A 25,764-nucleotide genomic window follows, 5' to 3' on the forward strand; every position below is an offset into this window, starting at 1 on the left:
TGAATAAGATGTTAAAGTGGAGGCGATATGCGTACATGTTACATGCGCCTAAATGGAGGCATGTACGCATATGGTCTCCAGTTTAGCATCTTATGCAACATCTTATACGATTACTGGTTGTCTGGGATCGGGTACGTGGAAAGGGGTCGACGAAACGAATGATTCAACGAAGAGTGTTGAACGATTTTGGAGGAGAAAAACGCAGCGATGGGTGGTAATGCTGCAGCAAGGAACCCGACAGAACGTGGAACGTTACAAATAGAAGCGGAAGCAGAAGACTTGCCTCTTTCTTTTCTTGCGCTGCCTGGAAGAAGCGAAGTGCGAGGAACTGCTGACCCGAACAGAGTCTAACAACAAAATGATAGCAAATCGAAAACTCGATTTGTATTCAGCAGCAAATTGATATCACATTTTGATATCAGTTTGTCTTGCCTGAATTTGATTTCAAATTTAGATTTCGTTTTGCTGTCACTTCAAACTATTATAAAAATAAGTTTTTAAGTTATTTCAAAACTTCTAGGCAACCTTGTATAATAACTCTACGAATATACCACTAGTGTAATTATCTAATAGCATTTAGGCTTTCATAAAAATCGAAAAAACCCTATATTTAACGTTTTTGCATTTTTCTTACTGATGAAAAAACAGTTATCAATTTGCTATCACTGATAGCAGGAATTGTTTCCAATTTGCTGTTCCGGGAACATTTTTCTGCTCTCATTTTTTATATTTTAACCGTTAAAACGACCAAAACGACAACAACCCGAGTAATCATAATTTGCAATATCAGAACATCAAAATTTGTTTTCAATTTGCTGTCGGACTTTGCTCGGGGAGCCGTTTCCATGAAACACGGAACTTCTGCGAGAAGCTCAACTCATCCCGCAACAGCGCAACGAAGACGGAAATGAGCCAACTCGCATGCTGAGGGAAGTTAAGTATGCCATTCACCAGCTGAAAACCAACAAAACATCTGGCAAGGATGGTATCGCAGCTGAATGCATGAAGATGGGCCCAGGAAAGTTGGTTTATAGTCAGGATCTGGGAAACCGAACAGCTTCCTGAGGAGTGGAAAGAAAGGGTAATCTGCTCATTTCACAAGAAAGGTGACCATCTGGAATGTGAGAACTTCAGAGCGATCACAATTTTGAATGCTGCCTACAAAGTGCTATCCCAGATCATCTTCCGTCGTCTGTCACCGAAAACGAATGAGTTCGGGGAAAGTTATCAAGCCGGCTTCATTCACGGCCGGTCAACGACGAACTAGACCTTTACCGAACTAGACCAACACATCACCTTTTCATCGACTTCAAAGCGGCATACGACAGTATCGTGTGCGGTCGATGGTCTATGGAAAATCATGGACGAAAACGACTTTGCTGAGAAGCGAACTAGACTAATTAAAGCAACGGACAATATGCAAAACTGCGTAAGGGTTTCGGGTGAACTATCCAGTTCATTCGAATCACGCCTGGGACTGCGACAAGATGACGGGCTCTCATGCCTACTCTTCAATATCGCTCTGGAAGGTTTAATGCGACGAGCCGGGTACAACAACCGGAGAACGATTTTCACTAAATCCAGTCAATTTGTATGCTTTGCGAATGACATTTGGTACGGTGGCAGAACTGTACACTCACCTGAAACGAAATCAATAGTTTTCCGCCAAATTAAGATAAAACATGATTTTTTGCAACTTTGATCGACTTTTCTCACTAATTTCATTATTTTTAGACATAATTTGTACATTTTGCAGTTTTTTTCCCCTACCCCGCTCATAAGGCCAATTAAGCCACTGCGTACAATTACTGAACTTTTGTGGCAAGTCCCTTTTTGTTATCCGCTTCCTGCAAGCTAATCACCATTTATGGAATGATCAGCTACTGCCATGACGCGTCTTTCCCCAGTCAGGTGCAATGGAATTGATAAACCCCAAAACCTTCCCAGGATCTGCAGACCAGATTTCACTGGGTTGCAAGCAACCACTATTTAGAAAACTTTGCCTGCGCGTGTATAAAGCACCACAACTGCAAAGCAGATGGTCCAAGGTTTCGCGTTCCATGTTACAGAAACGACAGGTATCACTCTGAATCTGACCAATATTTTTCAAGTGATACCGACTCGGGCAGTGTCCAGTTACTAGGCCAGTGTATGTACAAAGGGCTCACTTATTGAGCCCTAAAAGCTTTTTGGTTTTGAAAGGATTTGGTTTAATAAATCGTTTTGACTGCTTACAGTTATTGACGTCCATCCAATTGGACATCACCCTTTGTTCAGCCCAGCATTTCAGTTCCGCTTTGATTGTACAGTTAGATATACCACAGAAAGGTTCTGCCCAAGTAACAATTTCAATTCCTTTCAGATTTGATTATTTTTATGGAAGCTTTATCACAGCATGACCAATTCATGGAACATTTGTTTTTATCAAGAGAAAACAATCTTCATTCGTTTACGGTTTTTAAGTTGTCTTCAAGTTAATTTTGAAATTCGCGCATAAAACAACTGAATTTACAAGAGCATTAAATCTTATAATAAGTTTTAAGGTGTATTTGAAGTTATTTTCAACACATAACATCAACATATTTTATTAAAAGTTTATGCTTCGTTTATTCAAGTGCATTTCATCTGGCTAATCCTCCTTTAAAAACTTCTTGAAGCCTTCTATTCTTGAGCTAGAGCCATTACTCTGGAACAAGAAGTATGCGAAATAATGATAAGACAACGAACTATTTTTCAATCCAAATAATGAATGTAACAAATTGGTTGAAAAACCGCGTTCTCATGCAAATATAAACACATAAACATGTTTGCTCACTGATAATTTAGCCATTCTTGTGCTAAAAAGTAATCATGTCAACGAAATAATGATTTTACGGAAAATCAAAAATGCGAGTAGCTGGCTGCTGTCGTCCTGCCATCAAACGAGTTTCTCACACAGGCCATAGCTATACGAATCGAAAATGAAATGGGTACTTACTGTGACTCTGCTCAAGCTCATGCCAAATAGTGTAATTGTAGTAAGTTGCACTTCATTAATAATAGCAAAAATTCAGGGAAACAAAATAGAATTGACACATCTTGACGCGAAACACCGCGAAATGTACAGAGACAACTTTCTAGCATCGAAAGCGTAAACAAACAATTGTCAAAGGCTGTTACTCTTGTATAAAACGAATAAGTTTCATTTAAGACGAACAAATCTGCCTTAAGATCATAACTAGTAAAAACAATCTTCAATAAAGGCTGTAGCGTTCATGCAAGGTGACTTGGTTCCATCATTGTTTTGAGGGGCTTTGGATTAAAGGTAATAACAATTGATGGCGGCTGCATGAGTTTTGTTCGCTTGGAACGGCAGCCATGCTTAGAAATAATTGAAAAAGTGGCGTAGCCTTTTGTTTTTAAAGGAAATTTATGTCTTCGTATATTAATGATTGATATTATTTTTGAGGCGCTTTGTAATTTTCGTATGTTTTGGGTGGCATAGCAACGAAAAAGTGGGTATGACACGGAAAATTTCGATTCCCTGTCATCAATGATCTGTCAGGCAATTTAAATGTTTTAGCCATTTCAATTTGATGAAAATTAATTCGCAGTTTAATTATTATTTCATCCATGATACAAAACTTGTTTGCATCTGCATAATGCTTAGGTAAAAGATTTCAATTATTATGCACTGTTGACACTTTTGAGAAAGACAGCTAAAAGATCAACATGCCTCAAGATATTCTTGCTACAGTTTCACGAAGTTCTTATAATCAATCATCAGCGCATGTACATAAATATAACTAGTTTTAAAGCAGTCTTCAAAAGCAGCTTTGAAGATCTCCTGAAGAGTGGGCCAGATTAGTCTTATGGATGTTTTATACCTATTTTATCTCAGATTTGCAGAACAAAGAGCTTTATTGCTAAGTTTTATTATTGTATCTTAGAAATTACTTCAGGATTGCCACAAAAGTATAATTGTTACCGTGCGAGTAGTTTCACACAATTTGAAGGGAATTTCATCGTTCTCCACAGGTTTCATCCAGTCCTGAATCATATTCATAACTGGCCGATTTTCAAAGTACTGAGAAATGCTCAAGTATCCAACAAGGTCACCTGGCATAAACTTCCCAACTCGTTTGAGTCTTAACAACTCCTTTTCTGCTTCTAATTGCACGTATTCATGCAATGGCAGCAAATCAAGAATTGCGTCTAACGCTTTGGATGGAGTGCTGCGCATCGCTTCCGTTATAGCAATAGACGCGAGCCGTTGAACCTTTGTAAGCTTTGCTTGTGTGGTTGCCTCTTTTGTTTTTGGCCACCATACAAATGAATACGTCACTTTTGGGCGGATTATAGCAGTATAAATCCACATTATCATTTTAGGTTTCAATCCCCATTTTCTTCCAATCGTTTTGTAGCATAACCAAAATGCACTTGTTGCAGAATTTTAGGTTTTTGACAAATCTTTTTTGAAAAAAGTTATACATGCTAAAGCATCTTCAAAATAAATCTAGTAACTGCCCAAAATAAAATACCAAAATCGATTTCATTTCAATTCCAATCCATGTGTCGGAAGGACCATCGCATATTACAATTTTTTGATCAAAACCTAACATTTTGTCATAACTTTTCGAAATATTGATCAATTTTCATAATTTTTGGAATGAAAAACTCTTTTTTAAAAAGGCTCCGAACAACCTTGACAATTGATGAGTATAAATATCTTGGTATTTGGTTTGACTCTAAATTAAATTGGAACACTCACATTATATACATTCAAAAAGTTTGTTCAAGAAAAATTAATTTTCTTCGTACAATTACAAGCACTTAGTGGGGTGCAAATCCTTCTGATTTGATAACGTTATATAAAACCACTATTCGTTCAGTAATGGAATACGGTTGCTTTACTTTTGGTAGTGCTGCACAAATTCATTTTTCAAAACTTGAAAAAATTCAATACCGTTGTTTGAGAATTTGTTTAAAACTAATGAATTCCACTCATACTCAATCAATAGAAGTTCTTGCTGGTATTGTTCCACTTAAAATTCGTTTTCAGGAGTAAAATTGTAAATTTTTGATAAATTGTTTTGCAAATAATCATCAAATCATAAGCACATTGGAGTCGTTATACCAAATTAATCCTTCGAATAGATTATTGAATTCTTTTACTCACTGTAAAAATCAAAATCTTTTACATGTGCATTTAAATAACTTTTATGATTTCAAGTTAAACATACATACATATGAACCATTAATTGACTTGTCCTTATTTTATGAATTGCGACAAATACCAAAGTTGCTTCATTCGCATTTTGCAAATTTTCTATTTCAACGTAAATTTGAGGGATTCAACCCTACACAAATGTATTTCACAGATGGTTCTCTGATTGATGGCATTGCAGGTTTTGGAGTGTATAATTTATGTTTAACTCATTTTCATAAATTACAATCTCCGTGTTCTATTTTCATTGCAGAACTAATTGCTCTGTATTTTACATGTACCATGATCAGAGATTGTCCGCCCAATTTGTATATCATATGCTCTGATAGTTTCGGTTGTCTGAGTGCTTTGAATACTATTAAATTCAATTTTAAATCACATCATATCATGTTGATGTTGAGAAAAATATTATTTGATTTGCATTATGAAGGATATGTTATTAAATTTGTTTGGGTTCCTGCCCATTGTAATATTTATGGCAATGAACAGGCGGATTTATTGGCAAAATGTGGGGTTATGCGTGGACAAATTTATCATCGTGATATATTTCCTTCTGAATATTTTCCCAATCTGAGAAATTATTCTCTAAATGCTTGGCAAATCAATTGGAATTCTAGTGATAAAGGGCGATGGTGTCATTCAATATGTCCCAAGGTGAATCATTTTCCTTGGTTTAAAAATGTATCTGGGAGTAGAAATTTCATTTGTGCGTTTTCGAGATTGATATCCAATCATTATATTTGTAATAGTCATTTGTATCGTATCAACATTGTAGATTCAAACTTATGCGAATGTGGCTTATCGTATGAAGACATTGATCACATTATAATTAATTGTTCTCGGTTTATTGCACCGAGGAAGATACTATTTGATAGCCTAATTGCAGCAGGTTTTTCAATTCCTGTATCTATACGGGATATTTTGGGCTTAAAAAATGAACATATATTGAAACTTTTGTTTAAATTTCTAAATGATATTGCCTATTTTGTTTGATACTGTTCCCCTTTTTTTGTTCTCTTTATTTTCAGCCTTGAAGATTGGTTGTTGATGACCCCCTGACCCCTCCCTCTTCCCCATTAGGATTTCTGGATTTCCGAAAACTCGTTTTACTCGTTTTTCAAGATAGCGGCTCCGTTATGGTTCACTGCCGTGTGAGCCTTTAGTTTTAAGTTATTTTTATAATGTTTTTTTGAAAAGAAAAAGAGGTTTTGTGCCTCTTTGAGAAAGATTTCGTTTTTGAAATGCCGAAATCACTCAAAGGGGTTTTTCCCTCTTTCAAAATTTCAAGTTAAAATAAACAATAACAATAACAATAACAACTTTGACACCCGAAAGAAATAATTTGAATTGAGCTCAAAAACTTAAAAAAAAACTATTGCCTACTCGAACTTTTGCCCACTTTACTCTAATGTGACGATAGACAGGGATACCTTCGAGGAATTCATCTACCTCGAATCCTTTCGAAGGCGTATCATCATTGGAAGTTGTGCCTAAAACGATTCACCCACGCACCAAGTGCACCATGTACAACACGCTGAAGACCGGTGGTCCTCTACGCACACGAGACATGGAGCATGCTCGAGGAGGACCTGCAAGCACTCGGAGTTTTCGAGCAACGCGTGTTGAGGTCGGTCTTCGGTGGTATACAGGAGAACGGTGTATGGCGGACAAGGATGAACCACGAGCTCGCTATAGTCTACGGCGAACCCGGCATCCAGAAAGGTGGCCAAAGCCGGAAGGATACGGTGGGCAGGACATGTTGCAAGAATGCCGGACAACAACACTGAAAATTTGGCGTTCGCGACTGATCCGGTTTGCACAAAAAAGAGTGGAGCGCAGAGAGCACGACGGGCGGATCAGGTGGAGCGTGACTTGGCCAGCATCGGGCGTGACTGAAGATGGAGAACGGCAGCCACGAACCATGTACATATCATGGAGAAATATTGTTGATTCAGTTTTATCTTGAATTTGATGTAATGCTAAATAAATGAAAAAGTGCCTATTTATTGCAAATTTTACAAGGAATTTTAATGTGCAAAAAATGTTTGAGGTCTACGGTACGTAACTTATAAAATAAAAATGCGTACAAGTGCTTGGCCAAGTATGTGGAGAAGATTGGGATCATGTTATTGTAGCTAATAGCGGAAAGGGTCCATTATATTTAGTCTTTGCGGTAAGCGCACGGGTATTCAACAAGAGGGTGACGAGTTCGAGTTCGAGATCTGCAACTGCATTTAGCTCTCCACAAAGTGGAAACGTAAAAAAAAAAACAAAAAATAACACTCTTAGCAGACAAGAAAAGGGTAAAAATCAATCACAAAATCGTATTACTATTGTAAGCAGACAAAGTATGCTGACTGTTCAGGGCACCAGCCAAACTTTTTCTTGACTTGTTTTGTATCCACTAAAATCCAGTTATGTTACATAGCGCCATAGGAAAATAGCACTCATGGAATTCACACATTATCCACAGCTTTAACCATTATATTAGGAGTACTTCGTAGGACGCAAAACTAAAATGCATAAAAAAATGCCATTTCCCTAACTTGAAGGTTTCAACAAGGAAAACCATACATTGCATCTGATTGGGCTCTAGCTCAATCCCATTGAATTGTTCATCAGAGTGACAAGTTGACAACTTACAGGCAAAATCGATTGTCATTTGCACGAATATGGCTATACTGTCCCAGTTTAAAACCACGATTGACGGCCGCACACCTACGTGCCCATATAAGCTGGAGCATAGGAATCGAACATCATCATCATCATCACGGCATCCGACAACGATATCGCCGCGCTTGGGATCCATTTGCCATTGAGCATGATTAACATAAAAGCTTTGTCACGACTTAAAGCTTAATGTTTCGTTTGATTTCCAGTGATCCACACGAATCTTGATCATTTTCCCGTCACCTCACCGCTAATGCTTGCTATGTGCACTCTGGAAATTTAGATTGAGATAGTTATCTCAAATGTCACCGACAGAGTTTAATACATGGGTACATATTTGCATTGTGATGACTATTTGATTGTGTTGAATTGCGCTTGACGAGAGTTGTCATTAGGTTCGATTTTATCTTGCTAGGGATAAGCCTGTTGGTCTTGACATGTGCTAGATGCATTTATGTTGAATAGAATTAAAACTCACCACAATGCAGAAGCTCTCAATCTGAAATAAATAGAAAAAAGAGATGTTAGAACTATTTTTCGTTTCGACCAGATGATTCTTATTGTCTATGATATATTCTTATGGTTTTGATATGGAGAATGTAACGACGTTTCAAAGGTTTGTTCTCCTCAGAATTGCTTTGGACTTACAAATCATATTTCGCACATTTGAGTAAGCCAAACCCAACAGGAGACTCATGTGTACAAAAATACTATTAGCTGCCTACTCAACCCGTCCCCCATCAGATATTCATAATCACTCCATCTATTTATTATTCGATACAGTGATGGATGATGTAATAATTGACTTGCGTTGCGGTACGCTGACAGTTCCTCTTTATTCCAGGTTGTTTTGCAAACCCCCTTTCACGGGTTACTGACCAAACGCAAACGGCGCTAATAATGAGCTCGTCCTTGTCCATCCTTTCGTGTCGCCCACCGAATCATCCATCCATCCCTCCATCTGTCAAGTCCCCTTCAGTAAAATATATTTCATAAGCCCACATCGATATGCATCACCATCATCGGTCGGTACATGGCATCCATGTTCATGATCAAACACAAACATTTATGTTGGTGGTGCAGAAATGCACTCGTATCTTGTAATTCAGGCCTGAGAAAGTGTGTGTGCAGTGCATACGTATTCTTACCAAGCATGTTTTCCGGTGAATTCTTCTTTGGTGTTATGTATCGAATAAAATTTAATGGGTTAAGGACATAGTTGCAGGGGTTACAAAATGGCAGCGAGTATGGCCGCCACTCTCTCCCTTATACCTCCCTCCCCTCACCATAGTCATCGAGAAGCGCGGAAGTTAGCGAACAATTTCTCAAAATTATACTTGCTTACCTTCTCAAATTGCACTCAGGTTGCTACTTGTGGTAGACAACTATATTTTTCATCCGTCAGGACGTACTGCTTTGCAATTTTCACAATATTTTCACAATTTCGTGCCAAAATGTAGCACACACTGCACTTTTTCTTCTTCGACAAGCGCGTCACCCTTATTTTCAAATCACTTTTTAACAGCCTTCTACACAACTCAGCACCGTAAGAAGTTGATCGATTACGTGAAATTGTCCGCACTTTCGCCTGACCCACCGTTTATCGCGAAAAACTTACGCGTTTTCCACTTTCGTGGCCGAAAACCCGGATCAATTTGCATCGCGGTTCGCTAAAACGGAAAAGCGTACCGTTAAACTGAGTGGTATTGTTCAACGTACGGTGAAATTGATTAAACCGCAGTTCATGTTTATCACGAAACAAGGCTGTTATTTTGTTAATCTTTCCAACTATTTTAAATATCATACTGCCAATGTGATTTCAATAGATAACAGGACAATCGTTCGCTGTTTACGAGTTGAAATTACATCAATTAATGTCACCCCATAACACGGTAGTATTCTACGGTCAGAGAGAAAAAGTACGAGAGAAGAGAGGAGAGAGTTGTCAACAAAAACGTAAATAAAGTGGTGCACAATGGGATAATTGGTGAAAATATTGGGCAAAGTAGGGATTTAAATTAATTTAAAAATATTTTATAAGAACAAATTGGGTTGGTGGGCATATGCAATAAATCATATGTGTGCCAAAATTCAAAGGTACAACTGCTATTTTAATACAGCTCATTTTGGAACGTTTTTGTTAGTTTATTTGACCAAGCCACACTACACTGTGCACCGTCTGATTTGTTTGTTTTGGGTGGGTGGTTGAGAGGGTTATTAGAGCGGGAGCCAAGCTTATTATTATGATCTCGAGCAACCTTCACCTTAAAGATATGATATGATAATTTAAGTGCTTAATTTTGCCATTACATCGTACATGCGGGATATGCTCCCGTTGCGTTGTTGCGCTGTTGTCGGAGGGGTAACTAATTGAAAAGTGTGTGTACACAACCATGTGGAAGCAGAAAACCGCCGCGCCGCAATTGACATCGCAGTTTCCCGCCCTTTTTAACATCGTTCATCAGCACTTGCTTTGAGGTTCGGGACAAGATGTCAACGTGTTCCATTGTTGGTGCCGATGAAATTCGAAGTTTTCCGAAATTTGTCCATCCATACGAGGTCAATGACAACATCGATACTGTTGTGTTGCGCAGCGATGCTGAACTCGATTGTCGTATCATAAATTATTCTATTAACAAGCGCAAAACCAGTAGCTTGAATTAGGGGTCTCAGAAACAATAAGACAAGAATCATGCTTCAGTTGCAACATGCAAGTTGCATTATATCACGCAATCCTGAGTTCTGGAATTTGTTAGATGGCAATCAACACCGGAGAATGCACGTTCGTGGGGTTTTAACAATCTGATATTTAAGTGGAGTTTTGTTAGCACGCTTAGTTTTTGTAAAGAGTGTCCAATAACTAAAAGCATGATTTTATTAGTCGCATACAAAACCACAAGCGCCTGTGAAAATTAGCTATTTAAGGATAATGACGAACAAAGGTAAAATACTATCTGCTTGGTGTCTATTAAAAAAATACCACCCCCGGCGAAGATTTGCGCTTTGGCCTAGATATTTAGCAAATATTTAAAGGAAATACCGGTTCAGAACCAGTTTCTTCCAGGAAGTTGAGCTCTGTTTCCTAAATTAATGGGTTGGTGTCACGCCCTACGAGCCAGTCGCAAGAAATGAAACAAGATGAGATTGCGAACCAGATCTAATGATAACGATCCCAATGATGGAAAAGGGGCTGTCCATAAACCACGTGGTCACGAGGGGGGGGGGGGGGGGGGGGTTCAGCCAATGACCATTTTGTATGGACAAATAAAATTTTTTGTATGGACCAATGAACACCCGGGGGGGGGGGGGTTGAAAAGTCCCAAAAAAATGACCACGTGGTTTATGGACAGCCCCAAAGGCCTTGCGATTGGAAATTCGGTACGTGGAACTGAAGATCCCTCAACTTTAGCTCTAACGCCCGCAAACTTGCCGATGTACTGTAAGACCACTAATTCGGTATCGCAGTGTTGCGGGATCCATGGTGTAAACATTCCGAGGTAATCATATCCTTTATCAGGGCAACTTAAGCATAATCAACGTGATAATAAATATACATTTTACGCGCAGCTCGAACGCGAGTACGATCAATGCCCAAGCCACTACGTCAAGATCACCTAAATGCACAGGTAGCCAGGACTCTCCGGTTTCGTTGCCTTCAAAATCATTGCTAATGCAGCAACTTTTTCCAACACAGCCTCCTTTATCGTTACACCTGGAGATCCACACAGCAGACGGGATCGCTTATCGACAACATTCTGATTGACAGTTGGTACTTTTCTCATATTATCAATGTTGAGACCTATCGTGACACGCAGAGCTATGGAAAATCATGGACGAAAATAACTTTCCTAGGAAGCTGACTAGACTGATTAAGGACTGTTCATTTTATAAAGAGGACACCTTATTTGTGTGATATCTTTTTTATTTTTCAATTAAATCATTATCGGCTTTTTGCATAAATTTCCATAGCTATTCTACAGTGTAGGAAAAATATAACATTATACAAATTGTCCTTAGTTATGGAACTGAAGCGGTTTTCGTTAAAACTCAATAAAACCCCATTTCTCAAAATTCTACACAACTTTCCACATACATAACTTTAAAATTTTCATGAACTTTTCAATATGTTGGGATCTAATACTATTCTTCTAAAGGTAGAGTGTAATAGTTGGTCAGTTATAATGCACCAAGCATTATACAGCTTGATATAGTGAGTTGCCTTGTTATCAATGAAATTGATAAAAAAATACTTATTTAAGTCCAGTGATGCAATAACACTACGGAATCAGTTCAAAATTTGTCCAGTATAGAAGAGAATTGCATTCTAAATGATACCGAAGAAAAATATGCTTTAAAGTACATTCTTCATCATAAATTTAATACTTAATGATGGCCATAATGAAAAATTGCATACTTTTTGCTCCATAAATGCAAGTTTTTGATTCTAGAGAAGCTTATTATTATTTATTTTCAGCAAGGTCTGACCCTATGTGATTATATACCTTATTTGAAAATAACTACATGTTAATTTTTATTTTCGACATCATTGTTAAGTTGTATTTGCAATAGAGTACATCGTTATTTAGAAGAACCTTCAAAGAACGAAGCAGTTTTATCTCCGGTAACTGCCATGAAGCACAGTAACCAAGCCAACAAAGCTATCAAGAAGCGGTTTTCTGCATTTGAAATTGCATTATAAGTACTTTCGACTAGATCCATTGAAAACATTCAAAATTTAATATTTTTATACATTTTTGTTTAACAAATAAATTTTATTCCGAAAATCGAGTCCAACTTGTAACTTTAATATCTCAACAACCATTATTCCGATTAGGTTTATATATTGCCAGAATATGTATCACTCAAACTGCTGCAGCATGGCAAACACTTTTATGCAATTAAAAACGATACACCGATGTTTTACAGAAATTTTGTGTTTATCTTTAGTTTTTGGGAATTGAAAAATTGATCTCTCGAAACACTTCGCCACATTTCTATGAAGTTCAATAATTTTAACCCAATTTATTTATGGTTATTATCTGCTAATATAATGTACTGAACAACTAACCAAGGCTGCTCAAATTTGAACTACGCGTTTTCTTTTTATAGCCTTGCAAAGTTGTCCTCTTTATAAAATGAACAGTCCTTAAAGCAACGATGAACGGTGTGCAAAACTGCGTAAGGGTTTCGGATGAACGATCCAGTTCATTCGAATCTCGCCGGGGACTGCGACAGGGTGATGGACCCTTAGGGGCTGTTCATAAACCACGTAGACTTTTTTGGGGGAGGGGGGGGTCTGGCCAAAGTCTACGCTCCATACAAATTTTAAAATTTTTGTATGTACAAAAGTCTACGAGGGGGGAGGGGGGGTCTGAGATGACCAAATTTTGGTCTACGTGGTTTATGAACAGCCCCTTATGCCTTCTCTTGAACATCGCTCTGGAAGGTGTGATGCGACGAGCCGGGCTCAACAGCCTGGGTACGATTTTCACAAAATCCGGTCAATTTGTGTGCTTTGTGTCCATGTCGTCCGGACAATATCGCCAGAACATTTGGAACGGTGGCAGAACTGTACACCCGCCTGAAACGCGAAGCAGCAAAGGTCGAACTGGTGGTGAATGCCTCAAAAACAAAGTGCATGCTGGTAGGCGGAACCGAACACGACCGGATCCGCCTGGGTAGTAATGTTACGATAGACGGGGATACTTTCGAGGTGGTGAAGGAATTCATCTACCTCGGATACGTACTGCTGACAACAACGTGGTTCGTGAAATTCGAGGGCGCATCATCAGCGGAAGTCGTGCCTACTACGGGCTCAAGAAAAATCTGCGGTCTAAAAAGATTCACCCACACACCAAATGTACTGTGTACAAAACGCTAATAAGACCGGTGGTCCTCTACGGACACGAGACATGGTCCATGCTCGAGGATGACCTGCAAGCACTCGGAGTTTTCGAGCGACGCGTGCTAAGGACGATCTTCGGAGGTGTGCAGGAAAACGGTTTGTGGCAGAGAAGGATGAACCATGAGCTCGCTGCACTTTACGGTGAACCCAATATCCTGAAAGTGGTTAAACCTGGACGGATACGGTGGGCAGGGCATGTTGCAAGAATGTCGGACAACAACCCTGCAAAGTTGGTGTTTGCTTACCATCCGGTTGGTAAAAGAAGGCGTGGAGCGCAGAGAGCACAATGGGCGGACCAGGTAGAGCGTGATCTGGCGAGCGTTGAGCGTGATCGACGTTGGAGAGCTGCAGCTGCAAATCGAGTAGATATTATGGCGACAAATTGTTGATTCAGTGTTATCATTAATTTGATGTTGAACTAAATAAATGAAATGAAAACTTGGTATTTTCGGCTTTCAGTCACAGAAAAGCGTTGATTATTTAAGATCATTGTCAACGTTTCGACCTTGTGGTTGGGATCTTCATCAGAGCTCGATGTAAATCAACTTGTTTCAGAATCGTGTTGATTACATGGCGGAATGTCGCTTTTTGTTTTGCACCGCACTTGTTTTATTGGACCCTAGCACCTCGATTGAAATTGTGGGTGGGTACACAGTTCGAGCCACAACAGTTGGCACTTTGGGAACACTTCTGTTCGTGCTGGCCGTAATTCCATGCCAGCCAGCAGTAATTATTAAAATCCCTACAAGTATTCAGAGAGTTCTGGATGAATATTCAATAAATTGAGAGGAATTCCTGGAGAAAATAAGGGAGGAAGGGTATCGCGTCACTTGGGCGGTGGCTTCTATATTCGTCTGTTTTCCACTATAACTCAGTCAATTTTGAACCAATTGACTTGAAATGTTGTACACGGGTAGACCCGAGCAGAGGAGAATAGCAAATTAATAACTACGAAATAACATAACCTGTTTTTATATCTCGTGTTGTTATTAATAAATTATCAATGCAAAACATTTCGATAACACATTTTGTTGGACAATCTCATTTTGTTATGATCAAGCATTTGGTGTACATCCATGAAATAACACTTCACTAATATGTTTTGTTTCAGTACAAGTTCTGCTATTATTGTGCTATTGAGACTGTACACATATATGATCAACAATAGCACAACAGTTTTGAAATCAATCCCAAATAGGACATTCCGTTTATGTATAGATACGAACAACTGCAACTTATTTGATTCTTTCTTGCGATACTTCCCAACTGAGAGAGAACCTGCACATTAACTTTACTTTTCTATAAGCACATCCAAATTGACTGAGAACTTTATTTGGCAATAACCATGTTTACATTTGTGTATTGTGTGGCAAGCACGATGCTACACGATGCGTAGCTCATTTTAGAAACAATTAGTGGACTTTCTGAAATCGTGATAGGAATCTCTAAAATGATGCATGGAAGATGTGGAGAAATTTCTGAAAGAATCATCTTAGGATTATTTGGATAAATCTTCAGATAATAGAAAACCTGGTAGAATTTTCAGAAGAAATTTCTAGAGGAATCCTAGACGAAGTTTTCTATAAAATTTCAGGAGGAATCCTCGGAAGAATCTTCGAAGAAGTTCATGGAAATTTCTTGGAACTTCCGAGGAATTTTGAGAGGAGCTTTATGAAGAAATATTTTTTTGGGGAATCCTCGAAGAAATTTCCGGAGTAAACTGAAATATAGAATTATAACTCACTCTATTATGAGTTTGATATCATAACAAATGTTGCTCTCGGATTATTATCAATAACATATAAATTTCAAAACATGTTATTGAAATATTTTTTAATTCACTGTTATTAAGTTGTTATTCAATCTAACAAAACAAGTTATTGAAATGGTCTTCCGGGAACATATTTTTGTTATGATGTTTGTTATTTTGCCGCTTATGACAGGCAAGTTTACAACATAATATGGTATGTCAATAACACAAAAACAACTGATCATATTATGCTGTTGTTATTCCCTTCTGCTCGGGGATACTATACCTATCTCACCACTTTCCACATTGTCAATTGGTTCAAATTTGACTGAGTTATAGTGGAAAACAGACGAATATAGAAGCCACCGCCCAAGTAGCGCGATTGCCAACCTCTACTAGAATCATTGGAGAAATCCTAGGAGGAATCTCGGGAAGAATACTGACAGCAATTATTGAAGGAATCTCATAATGACTGTAATGGCTCTCAGTGGGATGCCCGGGAGCAATACCTACCAAGAAATATTCTGGGAAAAATCTAGGGAGGAATTTCCAAATTGGAGATATCCCGTGAGGGATTCCTGAAAGAATCAATGCGAGATATTCCCTAAGGAAACCTGAGAAAAATACTTGGATAGGGTAGTGGAGGTATTTTGGCCCACCTAGGGAGTTTTTATGAATTTATCATATAATCCCTACAAAATCTTGGTGATTTTCTACTGGAACATGAAAACTATTCAATTACGCAGTGAACTTCATTTTGGGTTTCAGTTAAATATGTTGATCAGTATCAATAAATACAGAAAATGTTTTCACTCCCAATAAAAAGCACCAAAATAAAGGGAGGTGACAAATTTGCAGTCCGTTCCGAAGAGGTATTACTTTTCATAAATAAACATTTAGACCATTTCAATGTAGCGCCTTGTTAGAACTCAAAATAAACTGTTCTCAAGCTCGGTTAATCGATAATATGTTACAATGGAGATTTGAGGTATAGCCAAAATATATTCAACATAATCAGATAAGAATATATTTTGGACCACCTGTCAGATTCATCTCTACAGATCTTTCGAAAGGCTAAAACATTTACGACATCCTAATGTATATTGAAAATTTGAAAACAGATATATAGGGTACGTTGGGGCCTTCTATGACCTGGGTTATTATACGTTCATCTTATAATGTGATTGTTATGGGTTCGATTTGCGTTCTAATAACTTTTCGGCGAAGTGGAAGTTTCAGGGGTCATTTCAGTCTTTCAGTTGAGAACAGCTATCCATCACAGCGATTCTATGATGGATGAGATTATTTGTTAATAATGTAGGTTGTACAAATTACGTACCATCAAAACTATTACATTTTAGACTTCCTTGCAATTCGGTACAATATGTGTGTGTAAAGTCCTTATGCAGCATCCATTTATTACGTAACGCTAAAATAGACAATTTTTGACCCCCTCTTCACGCTTTTTTGTATGAAAATTATAATTTTTTTTGTATGGACCGTAACGCTCGGCCTCCCGCTAGAACGTAATTTGTGGACGACGCCTTATATTTTGCAAAATCTCACTAGACTCTCACACTTTCCTTAAAATGTTACGTAATTTATACATGGTGCCTTAGGCCATGCAATAATTATTGATTTCACGTTATGCGTAACATTTTTCATCCAACATTTACACTACATACTGGTGATCTCAACAAAACTTCATCATCTTTGGAACGTTACGTAAATTTTAACGTCTCCTACTTCAAAAAGCTAAAAATATTGTCACGTAGTTTGAACTGTGCATGAACTTTTGCGAAAACAACTGCATTTTGTCAAATAAATATTTTTTTTTTACGTGGGCCAATATTTTGAGTTTTGTGCGACTTCATTCGACAGAAAACATGTTGCTCTACGTAATGCCTACTGAATTTATCAGTGTTTTATAGCTAAATTATTCTTTTTTCGCTAAATTGTTCACCCACTTCCATAAGGGGCCCGAAATACCTCCCCCACCCCAAATCAGAAATCCCTGGAGAAATCCCGGGAAGAATATTTGGAATAACCTCAAACAATTTTTGGAAGAATCTTGGGATAAACTTCAGAAGGATTCCAGAGAACAATCCGTGGAAGAACAACCAAGAAGGAATCTCTGAAGGAATCCAAGAGAAATTATCGCAGCTATCCCTGGATGACTCTAGTGAGGATTTACTATAGAAATATCAGGACAAATTCTGGGAAAAATCTAGGGAGGAATTCTAAAGAAGTCCCCGGAGGAAACCCAGAGAAAAAACCCTGAAAGGAAAATTGGAAGAAATTTTTCAAGAGAAATGGTGTAATCCCGAGCTTATCCCGAGATGAAACCATAGAGAATATTTAGAACAAAAATTTAGAAAATTGGAAGAAATACGGCAAACATCCTTGAAGAAATCCCAGGAGGCATGAAAGGAAAAGCCTCGGAAGGAATGCTTCAAAAATTCCCAGAGTAACATTAAGAGAAATCCTGAAAGGTGTTTCTTGAGCAATCCTGGTAAGATTCTTTTGGGGAAACCCTTGAGAGAAAATCCGAAATAATGTCTGTATAATTCACGGAAATTCGCGAAGGAATCATTAAGAGAATTCCTAAAGGCACCCAAGAAGTAATTATTTGAAAAACCATTGGAGAAGATTGTGAATAACCACAGCAACATTTAAACGGTATTTGTCTTTATATGTGTTCACACAATTGAGATAACTGTTATTCAGCAACATTTGTTCCATGTCTGAAAGTCACAGTTGCCTATCTATACCTGCCTGGGAATTCCTTCAAAAGCTTGACTGGAGAATTCTCTAGGATATCCACCAGGAATTTCTATAGGGATTTTTATCAGAAATTTCTCTAGGAATTTCACTGGGAATTAATCAAAAGATTCTAGAAGTCCCTTCGGAAAATTCCTTGGGATGTTCCACCCAGAAATTTATGAATTTTCCTCTGGGGAGTTCCGTTGGAAACTCATCTAGGAGTTCCACTGGGAGTTTGATTAGAAGTTTCACTAAGAATTTCTCAAGCAGTTCCACTGAGAATTCAGAAGTTTAACTGGGATTTTTTCTTGAAGTTCCTCCAGGATCTTGGATCTGGGATCTGGGATCTTGGAGTTCTATTGAAAATTTCTTTAGGATATCCACCGGAAGTGTCTCTATATCCCCTGTGTCCAAAACTATTTCTTTAACGATTTTAACCCTAAAAGAGATACCTGGGGTCCATTGGACCCCAGGCGCCTTTCAGAGCTCGTCTTTGATGGAACACACTCAGCGAGGTGACGAAACTGAGGCGAATCTATGACATTTCGTCGAAAGACATTTGGTCGAATGACATTTGGTCGAATGACATTTGGTCGAAAGTACATTTGGTCGAACGGACGTTTGGTCGAATGGACATTTGGTCGAAACCCATATTATGGAGTAGTCATATGTGACATTTAGTCGAACGGACAATTCGTCGAATTGACATCTGGTCTAAAGGCACTAACGGATGAAAAGACACTAGACCATTCGATGACAAAAATCGCAAGATAAGAGTTATGTGCTTAGCAGGTCGTGCAGTCCGCGTACTGTTGTATTTCCAACTTCAGCTTGAGGAGGTACGTTCCGAATACTCAATAGGGAGGAGCGTACCCAAGGTGGTAGCCCCTTGAGCGCCATGTAGGCAGAGCAGCCCCGGTAACAGAAAAAGCAAAACTAGAGAAAACGGATTGATTTAACAGCAACAGACCAGGCAACGATTTAAAGATAACGATTGGAAAATCAAATCTTGGAACGTGAGAACCCATACGTCTTGCGCACCTGACTCGTGAACTGCAGAATACCGACGTTGAACCTTTGAACCTGTCATTGGAAAACTTTCATTTCGTTGCCAACAATATTGCTCTGCGGCTTGTAGCATTCGCTGCTAGAGCAATGCAAATCAGCAGTACCTATTTACTTCGTGGATGAGGATGTCCGAAAACACACCTAGTGTTACCCGAGAGGTGATACTTGCTTGCAGATTGATACTATCATAACAGGATAGCATGTAAAAACTGACGCATTTAAACGCGTTCAAGTTTAAACTCGGCACGCTGCGATCAGAAATATTTGAAAATTCTTCAGTTGGAAGTTGAAACGCGAGCGAAAATGCCTGCATGATACCCTGGTACCCTCAAAACTGAAATGGTTATATATCCGCCATTTTTTTTTTTTAAGATTTCTTGGGATTTGATTCAGAAACTTTTTTTTTTATTGGGAGCATATCCAAGTGAACCGGTTTGATTACCGTGTTTTTCGGAAAATCCGGATTTTCAGGAACATACTCGGCATGTCAGCTACAAAAACCATCAAAGATCATAAACCAATAGTCTTGTCCAATCAGTATTGTCATCAGTCCATTGGTGGGCTATTCCAGAAAAAAATCTCAAAAAGTCATGGCCATCATTCACACTTTCTTACACCTCAACCCTTCTCAACCCCACAATGTATATTTCTATTTACGGATTTTCTGAAACTTCGGGTGACCTGACCAGTTTATTCGCATAACATACCGATAGAGTAAGCTCATATGAGTTCGGAGCTGAATCGGTATCTGAACGGGCGTTCGTGAGCAGTAAGCTCTGACACGCAAGTTAAATTACTACTGCGTTTGAATCAAAACATTTAAAACATTTATATTATTTTCGACTCCTGTTCAGTTCAAGTGCAACACTACATGAAAGAACAGCCTAAGTTTAAAAGAAGGAAAAAATATCAGATGAAAAATATGCAGCTGCAACATATGAACATAGTAAAATCAGGAAACATGAACAAAACCCCAGAAGGTAAAACCACTGATGAAAAAAATCAGCAGTTGATACATGACGCAATGAAATTAGTAAACTTGAAAGAGCAGCCTATGTTTGAAAGAAGGAAAACTATCTAAAAAAGGCATCAGCTAAATGAAGAACAGCTTGTGTTCAAAAGGAAAAAAATCTTCTGAAACATTCAGCAGTTGGTACAGCGTACAGGAAAACGATGTTGGGGTCAGTATGACCCAAACAGACACGCTGAACGTGCATTACGCCATCGTGAGGCGAATAACCTAACATCCTAGGAGAATTAATAAACGTATAAGAATAGCCTATGTTTTAAAGAAGGAAAAATACATGAAAAAAGACAGCAGCTATAACATTCAAACATAGTAGAAATACGATACTTGAAAGAATAGCCTATGTTCAAAAGAAGGAAAAATCATCGAGAAAAAAAAAATCACAACCATAATGTCCACTGTCAGCACAAATAACAAACTAGAAAGAACAGCATATGTTGAAAAGAAGGAGAAACCTTTGATGGATAAGCCAGTATGTGCTACACAAAAATGCAATGAAATGATTAAACTTGAAAGAAGAGCCAATATTAAAGATAAGGAGAAATCTTCGATGGAAAATCAACTACTTCACCAATGCAAACGAAAATTACATTGCAAAACAAGTTACCATAATAGTAAACACCCTTGAATGAAATATTTGCTGTTTAATGTTTGATATTATTAACATGATTGAATTGCTAAACGACTTAACGTCTATTCGACCATACATACTTTCAACCAAATAAGTTCAGTAACAAATAAATTCAGATACCGAAATCTATAATATTTTTTCCACTTAAATCTCTTTTCGTCGGTTAGTGCCTTTCGACCAGATGTCCATTCGACGAATTGTCCATTCGACTAAATGTCATATGCTTCTTCTTCCACAAAATGGGTTTCGACCAAATGTCCATTCGACCAAATGTCCTTTCGACCAAACGTACTTTCGACCAAATGTCATTCGACCAAACGTCTTTCGACCAAATGTCATTCGACCAAATGTCCTAAAGCCCAACCAACCATATGATACATGAGTTATACAAAACTTTTGTAAAAGCCAATAATGCTTGCTGCAAGATATAAGCTTCTTAGAGGTGCATATTGTAAGGTTTCGTGTAGTGTACATATTTAACGAATTTCACGCAAAAATGTTGTAGATTTTGACATAATACTAATACAGGGGATAGACAATGAATTATCTTTTTTTTTTATCTGTATTAACGAGATTTTTAGCCCTAGGCTAGTTCATCTCGGGACCCACGCTTTACTTCCCTTCCGAAAGAAGAACTCACATTTTGCGAGTTTGTCGGGAGTGGGATTAATGAATTATCTACCAGTTGTAAATTTTCGAAAAGTGCACCAAAATCTCTCAAATATTTACTGTAAGTTGGTCAACTATTTATCTATCCATTGTTCAAATATGGAAAAGACCGGGCTATTCTGCATGGAGTGAGAAAAATACATAATTATCCGATAGCCAGCTTTGGACTGTTAAATCTCTGGATTCAATTAACCGAAATTTCAAACATTCGTGACTTATATAATAAGCTTTGAAAAACGTTTCATTTAACATAAAATTACGCATAAGAAAAAAAAAGTCATAATTATTAATTTATTATATGATTTTTTTTGTAAATTGGTCTATTTTAAACATGCATCTTATAATTTGTTTCAATTTTTTGCCATAATAACCCGTGGAATTCTCAACAGATTTGATTTCATAGAGCTTTCAAAGATTATCATTAAGAGAGGCTCTCTAGGGCAATGGTCTAAATTAAATGGACTTTACAGTTAATGTCGTCGTTGAACTGTTATTATAATAAAAAAAAAATTCAGCCTGCCCTGGCGAGGGAGGTTTGAATTCATAATCCTTTTTATCATAAACATTTCGCCGCAATCTTGCTCTTGCATGTTGTTGCTTTGGTAGTAATCTCAGCTTTTGTTCCTGATTTTTTATTGCGATCAAAGTAGATAAGAATGAATGCAATACATTTTTATAAAATTAATATCTGAAAACATTTTATTTACCTATTTTTTAAGTATGTATACCGAATCGAATTGATGTTATATTAGAGGGCATGCACAAGTACAAGCATTAGAGATAAGTACTATAAAATGCTCTAGAAATTTTCCATTCTACATAGCATTAGCTCACTAATACTTTCATGTTTGGCATGACTATGCACTTAATTTGCTAATATCACGGTCACGAGTCAATGAGCTTCAATTTCGCTAGTATCTTATCGCCGTGCTGAATATAATCTGGACCCAAATTCTTATCGCCCACTTCTTTTTTAATGCCAAACAAAACATTCAAAATAAAAAGTCATTCCCACAGTTTAGGTCAAGTTCCCCTCAGTTCCGATTCGACAGTGCACTGCTGTACAATGATACTGCTTTTGCTGCTGGTTGCAGTAGGTTATCTTATCTACCGGTGGAGCGTGGCAACGTTTGATTACTTTGAGAAGTTGAATGTGCCTTTCCTGAAACCGTATCCGCTGTTTGGGGCGATATGGCCCTACATCAAGGGAGAGAAATCTCCGGTCGAAGCCACGACGGAAGGATACCGGCTGTTTCCTGGAAATCGGTTTTCCGGATTCTTCTCGTTCCGTGAGCCTGGATATCTGATTCACGATCCGGAATTGATCAAGCAGATTGGCATTCGGGATTTCGATCATTTTACGGATCATGCAAACAATGTGTCCGTAGAGGTGGATCCATTTCTGGGACGGTCGCTGTTTTTCTCCGATGGACAGCGATGGAAACATGGAAGAACGGCACTTAGTCCGGCATTCACGGGAAGTAAAATGCGGAACATGTTCGAGCTGTTGACCAGTTATACCGATGGAGCGATGAAACGACTGGTGGAAGATGCAGCTGGAGCTGGAGATAAACTCGAGAAGGAAATGAGAGATTTGTTTCAAAAGTAATTGTGATTGATGTAAGTATTTAGGATTTTTAGTTAACGTTACAATTATTTTCCAGACTGGGTAACGATGTTATGACATCAATCTCTATCGGTATGGACATCGATTCCGTTCATGACCCTGATAATGAACTCTATGCCTATGGAAAACGTATGGCAACGACATCTGGTCTCCAAGGGTTCCGGTTCTTTATTTTAACCCTTCTGCCAGAAGCACTGCTAAAAATCATCAAAATACGCATTATTCCTGAGGACATCGCAAACTTTTACTATGATGTCGTATCGAAAGTTATCAAATATCGATTGGAGAAGAAAATCATTCGACCGGATTTCATTCATCTTATGCTGCAAGCTCGCAAGAATGAGTTGAAAGCTGACAAAACAGATGAAACTCTAAACAACGCCGGCTTCTCAACAGTCCAAGAACATCTGGAAGTCCCGTCGAAAACTATGGTCGAATGGTCTGATTACGATATTGCTGCTACATCTGCGTCGTTTTTCTTCGGCGGAATCGAGTCAACCACCACTTTGGTGTGCTTCACTTTATACGAAATTGCAATGAATCCTGATGTGCAACAGAAGCTGAGAAAAGAAGTTGATGCCACAAAAAGATCGCTTGATAACACTAAACTAACATACGAATCGATGCAGCAAATGAAGTATCTGGACATGGTAATCACCGAAACGCTTAGAAAGTGGCCACCGTTTGGCGTCACCAACCGGCGCTGCACCAAGCCTTACACTTTGGAAAACGCCAATGGCAGCAAAGTAACAATACACAAAGGGCAGGTTTTGTTCTTCCCAATCCACGAAATTCAACGTGATCCGCAGTACTACCCGGACCCGGAACGGTTTGATCCGGAGCGGTTTTCCGACCAGAACCGAGCTAGCCTCAACCAGGATGCTTATCTGCCGTTTGGAACCGGGCCTCGGAATTGTATCGGTTCGAGGTTAACACTGATGCAGGCCAAGTGTTATCTGTTTTATTTGCTGACAAGCTTCGATGTGGAGCTTTCGAAGAAGACCGATGTACCGATTCAGCTTGATTTACGATCAAGTGGGCTCAATGCCAAAAATGGTTTCTGGATGAATTTGGTTCCACGAATCAAATAAGAGACATAATGTGTGCAAATTTTGAAAACTACATATTCTTAAAACAATGTAAAATACTTACGGTTAAAATAGAAGCATCTGAAATAAAGGAAGAAATACTTAATTACTGAGTGATCTTTATTGGGATATACAAGAAGAAATTTTAAACCATTGATAGATTGATAAGAGAATATCGACTGTTAGTGAGTATTAATGGCTACATAATATTATTCTGGGCTAAAAAGAACTACTTCGAATGAGTGTAATCAGTTTCGTACCTTTTAATTCCGCCCCTATTTTGCTTATCCTTTGACAGATACGCGTATTTCACCTACCACTTGTAATCTTCCTCAGTGTCAGTTATACACTGACATTGGATAACTGACACTGAAGAAGATTACAAGCGGTAGTCGAAATACGCGTATCTGTCAAAGGATAAGCAAAATATTTGCGGAATCAAAAGGTACGAAACTGATTACACTCATTCGAAGAGGATATTCGGCTTAGAGGATTTGAAAAGTCGGTACAAGATAAAAAGAACTAATTTTTTGACAGAAGTTTCTACATATTTCGTGAGCCCGAAAAAGTTATTATATATGCCGGGGCCCATAGCGTATTGGTCACACGTTCACGTCATAAGTGAATGGTCATGAGTGCGAGTCCGGCCCCGGCACTTGCAATTTTTCGTCTGTTGCTCTTCCCCCATCACCCCCATATAAATTCGGGGTGGCGGGCGCGGTGATTGCTCCCTGGAGCCCTTTGCCATCATGTACTTTGTCTTCGACACATTAATGACTAATCCGATTCGCCAGGCTTCACTCTTTAGTCGGATGTACGTTTCCGCCATCGTCTCAAATTTACGAGCTATAATATCAATATCATCAGCGAAACCAAGCAACTGAACGGACTTCGTGAAAACCGCGTGAAAACGCGTCCCACTCGTGTTTATCCCCGCTCTCCTTATTACACCTTCTAACGCAATGTTGAACAGCAAGCACGAAAGATCATCACCTTGCCGTAACCCTCTGCGAGATTCGAAGGGACTCGAGGTTGTCCCTGATACTCGAACTACACACATCACTCCATACACCGATTTAAAATCGATGAACAAGTGATGTGTGGGCCTGGGCACGTTGTATTTGCGGCATTTCTGCAACACCTGGCGAATGGCGAATATCTGGTCCGTTGTAGCGTGTTCACCCAGCCTTATATTGCCCCACGAACTCTCTTGCAATCAGTGATAGATGGCGGCATAAAATTTGAGAGAATACCTTGAAGGCAGCGCTCAGTAGTGTGATCGCGCGATAGTTCCCGCAATCCAACTTGTCGCCTTTTTTGTAGATGGGACACACGATACCTTCCATCCATTCCTCCGGTA

The 25,764-nt window shown here is 38.6% G+C and overlaps 1 protein-coding gene and 1 long non-coding RNA gene across 2 annotated transcripts in view; one reads left to right on the forward strand and one right to left on the reverse strand.

Annotated features, from left to right (window-relative positions):
* Nucleotides 1–25,764, reverse strand: part of LOC115255072 (uncharacterized) — a 149,003-nt gene that overhangs the window by 30,989 nt on the left and 92,250 nt on the right. The window contains exons 4-5 of the long non-coding RNA XR_003892104.2: nt 24,469–24,485; nt 8,355–8,375 (exon numbers count right to left, since the gene is read on the reverse strand). This is a non-coding gene — a long non-coding RNA (uncharacterized LOC115255072). The remainder of the gene's footprint in view (nt 1–8,354; nt 8,376–24,468; nt 24,486–25,764) is intronic.
* LOC109407355 (cytochrome P450 9e2-like) lies at nt 22,615–24,510 on the forward strand. The gene is made up of 2 exons (XM_019680360.3): nt 22,615–23,294; nt 23,354–24,510. Exons 1-2 carry the CDS (start codon nt 22,666–22,668, stop codon nt 24,405–24,407), a joined length of 1,683 nt encoding a protein of 560 aa, XP_019535905.3. The 5' UTR covers nt 22,615–22,665; the 3' UTR covers nt 24,408–24,510.

The sequence above is a fragment of the Aedes albopictus genome, chromosome 2, assembly GCF_035046485.1.
Source record: "Aedes albopictus strain Foshan chromosome 2, AalbF5, whole genome shotgun sequence".
NCBI lineage: Eukaryota > Metazoa > Arthropoda > Insecta > Diptera > Culicidae > Aedes > Aedes albopictus.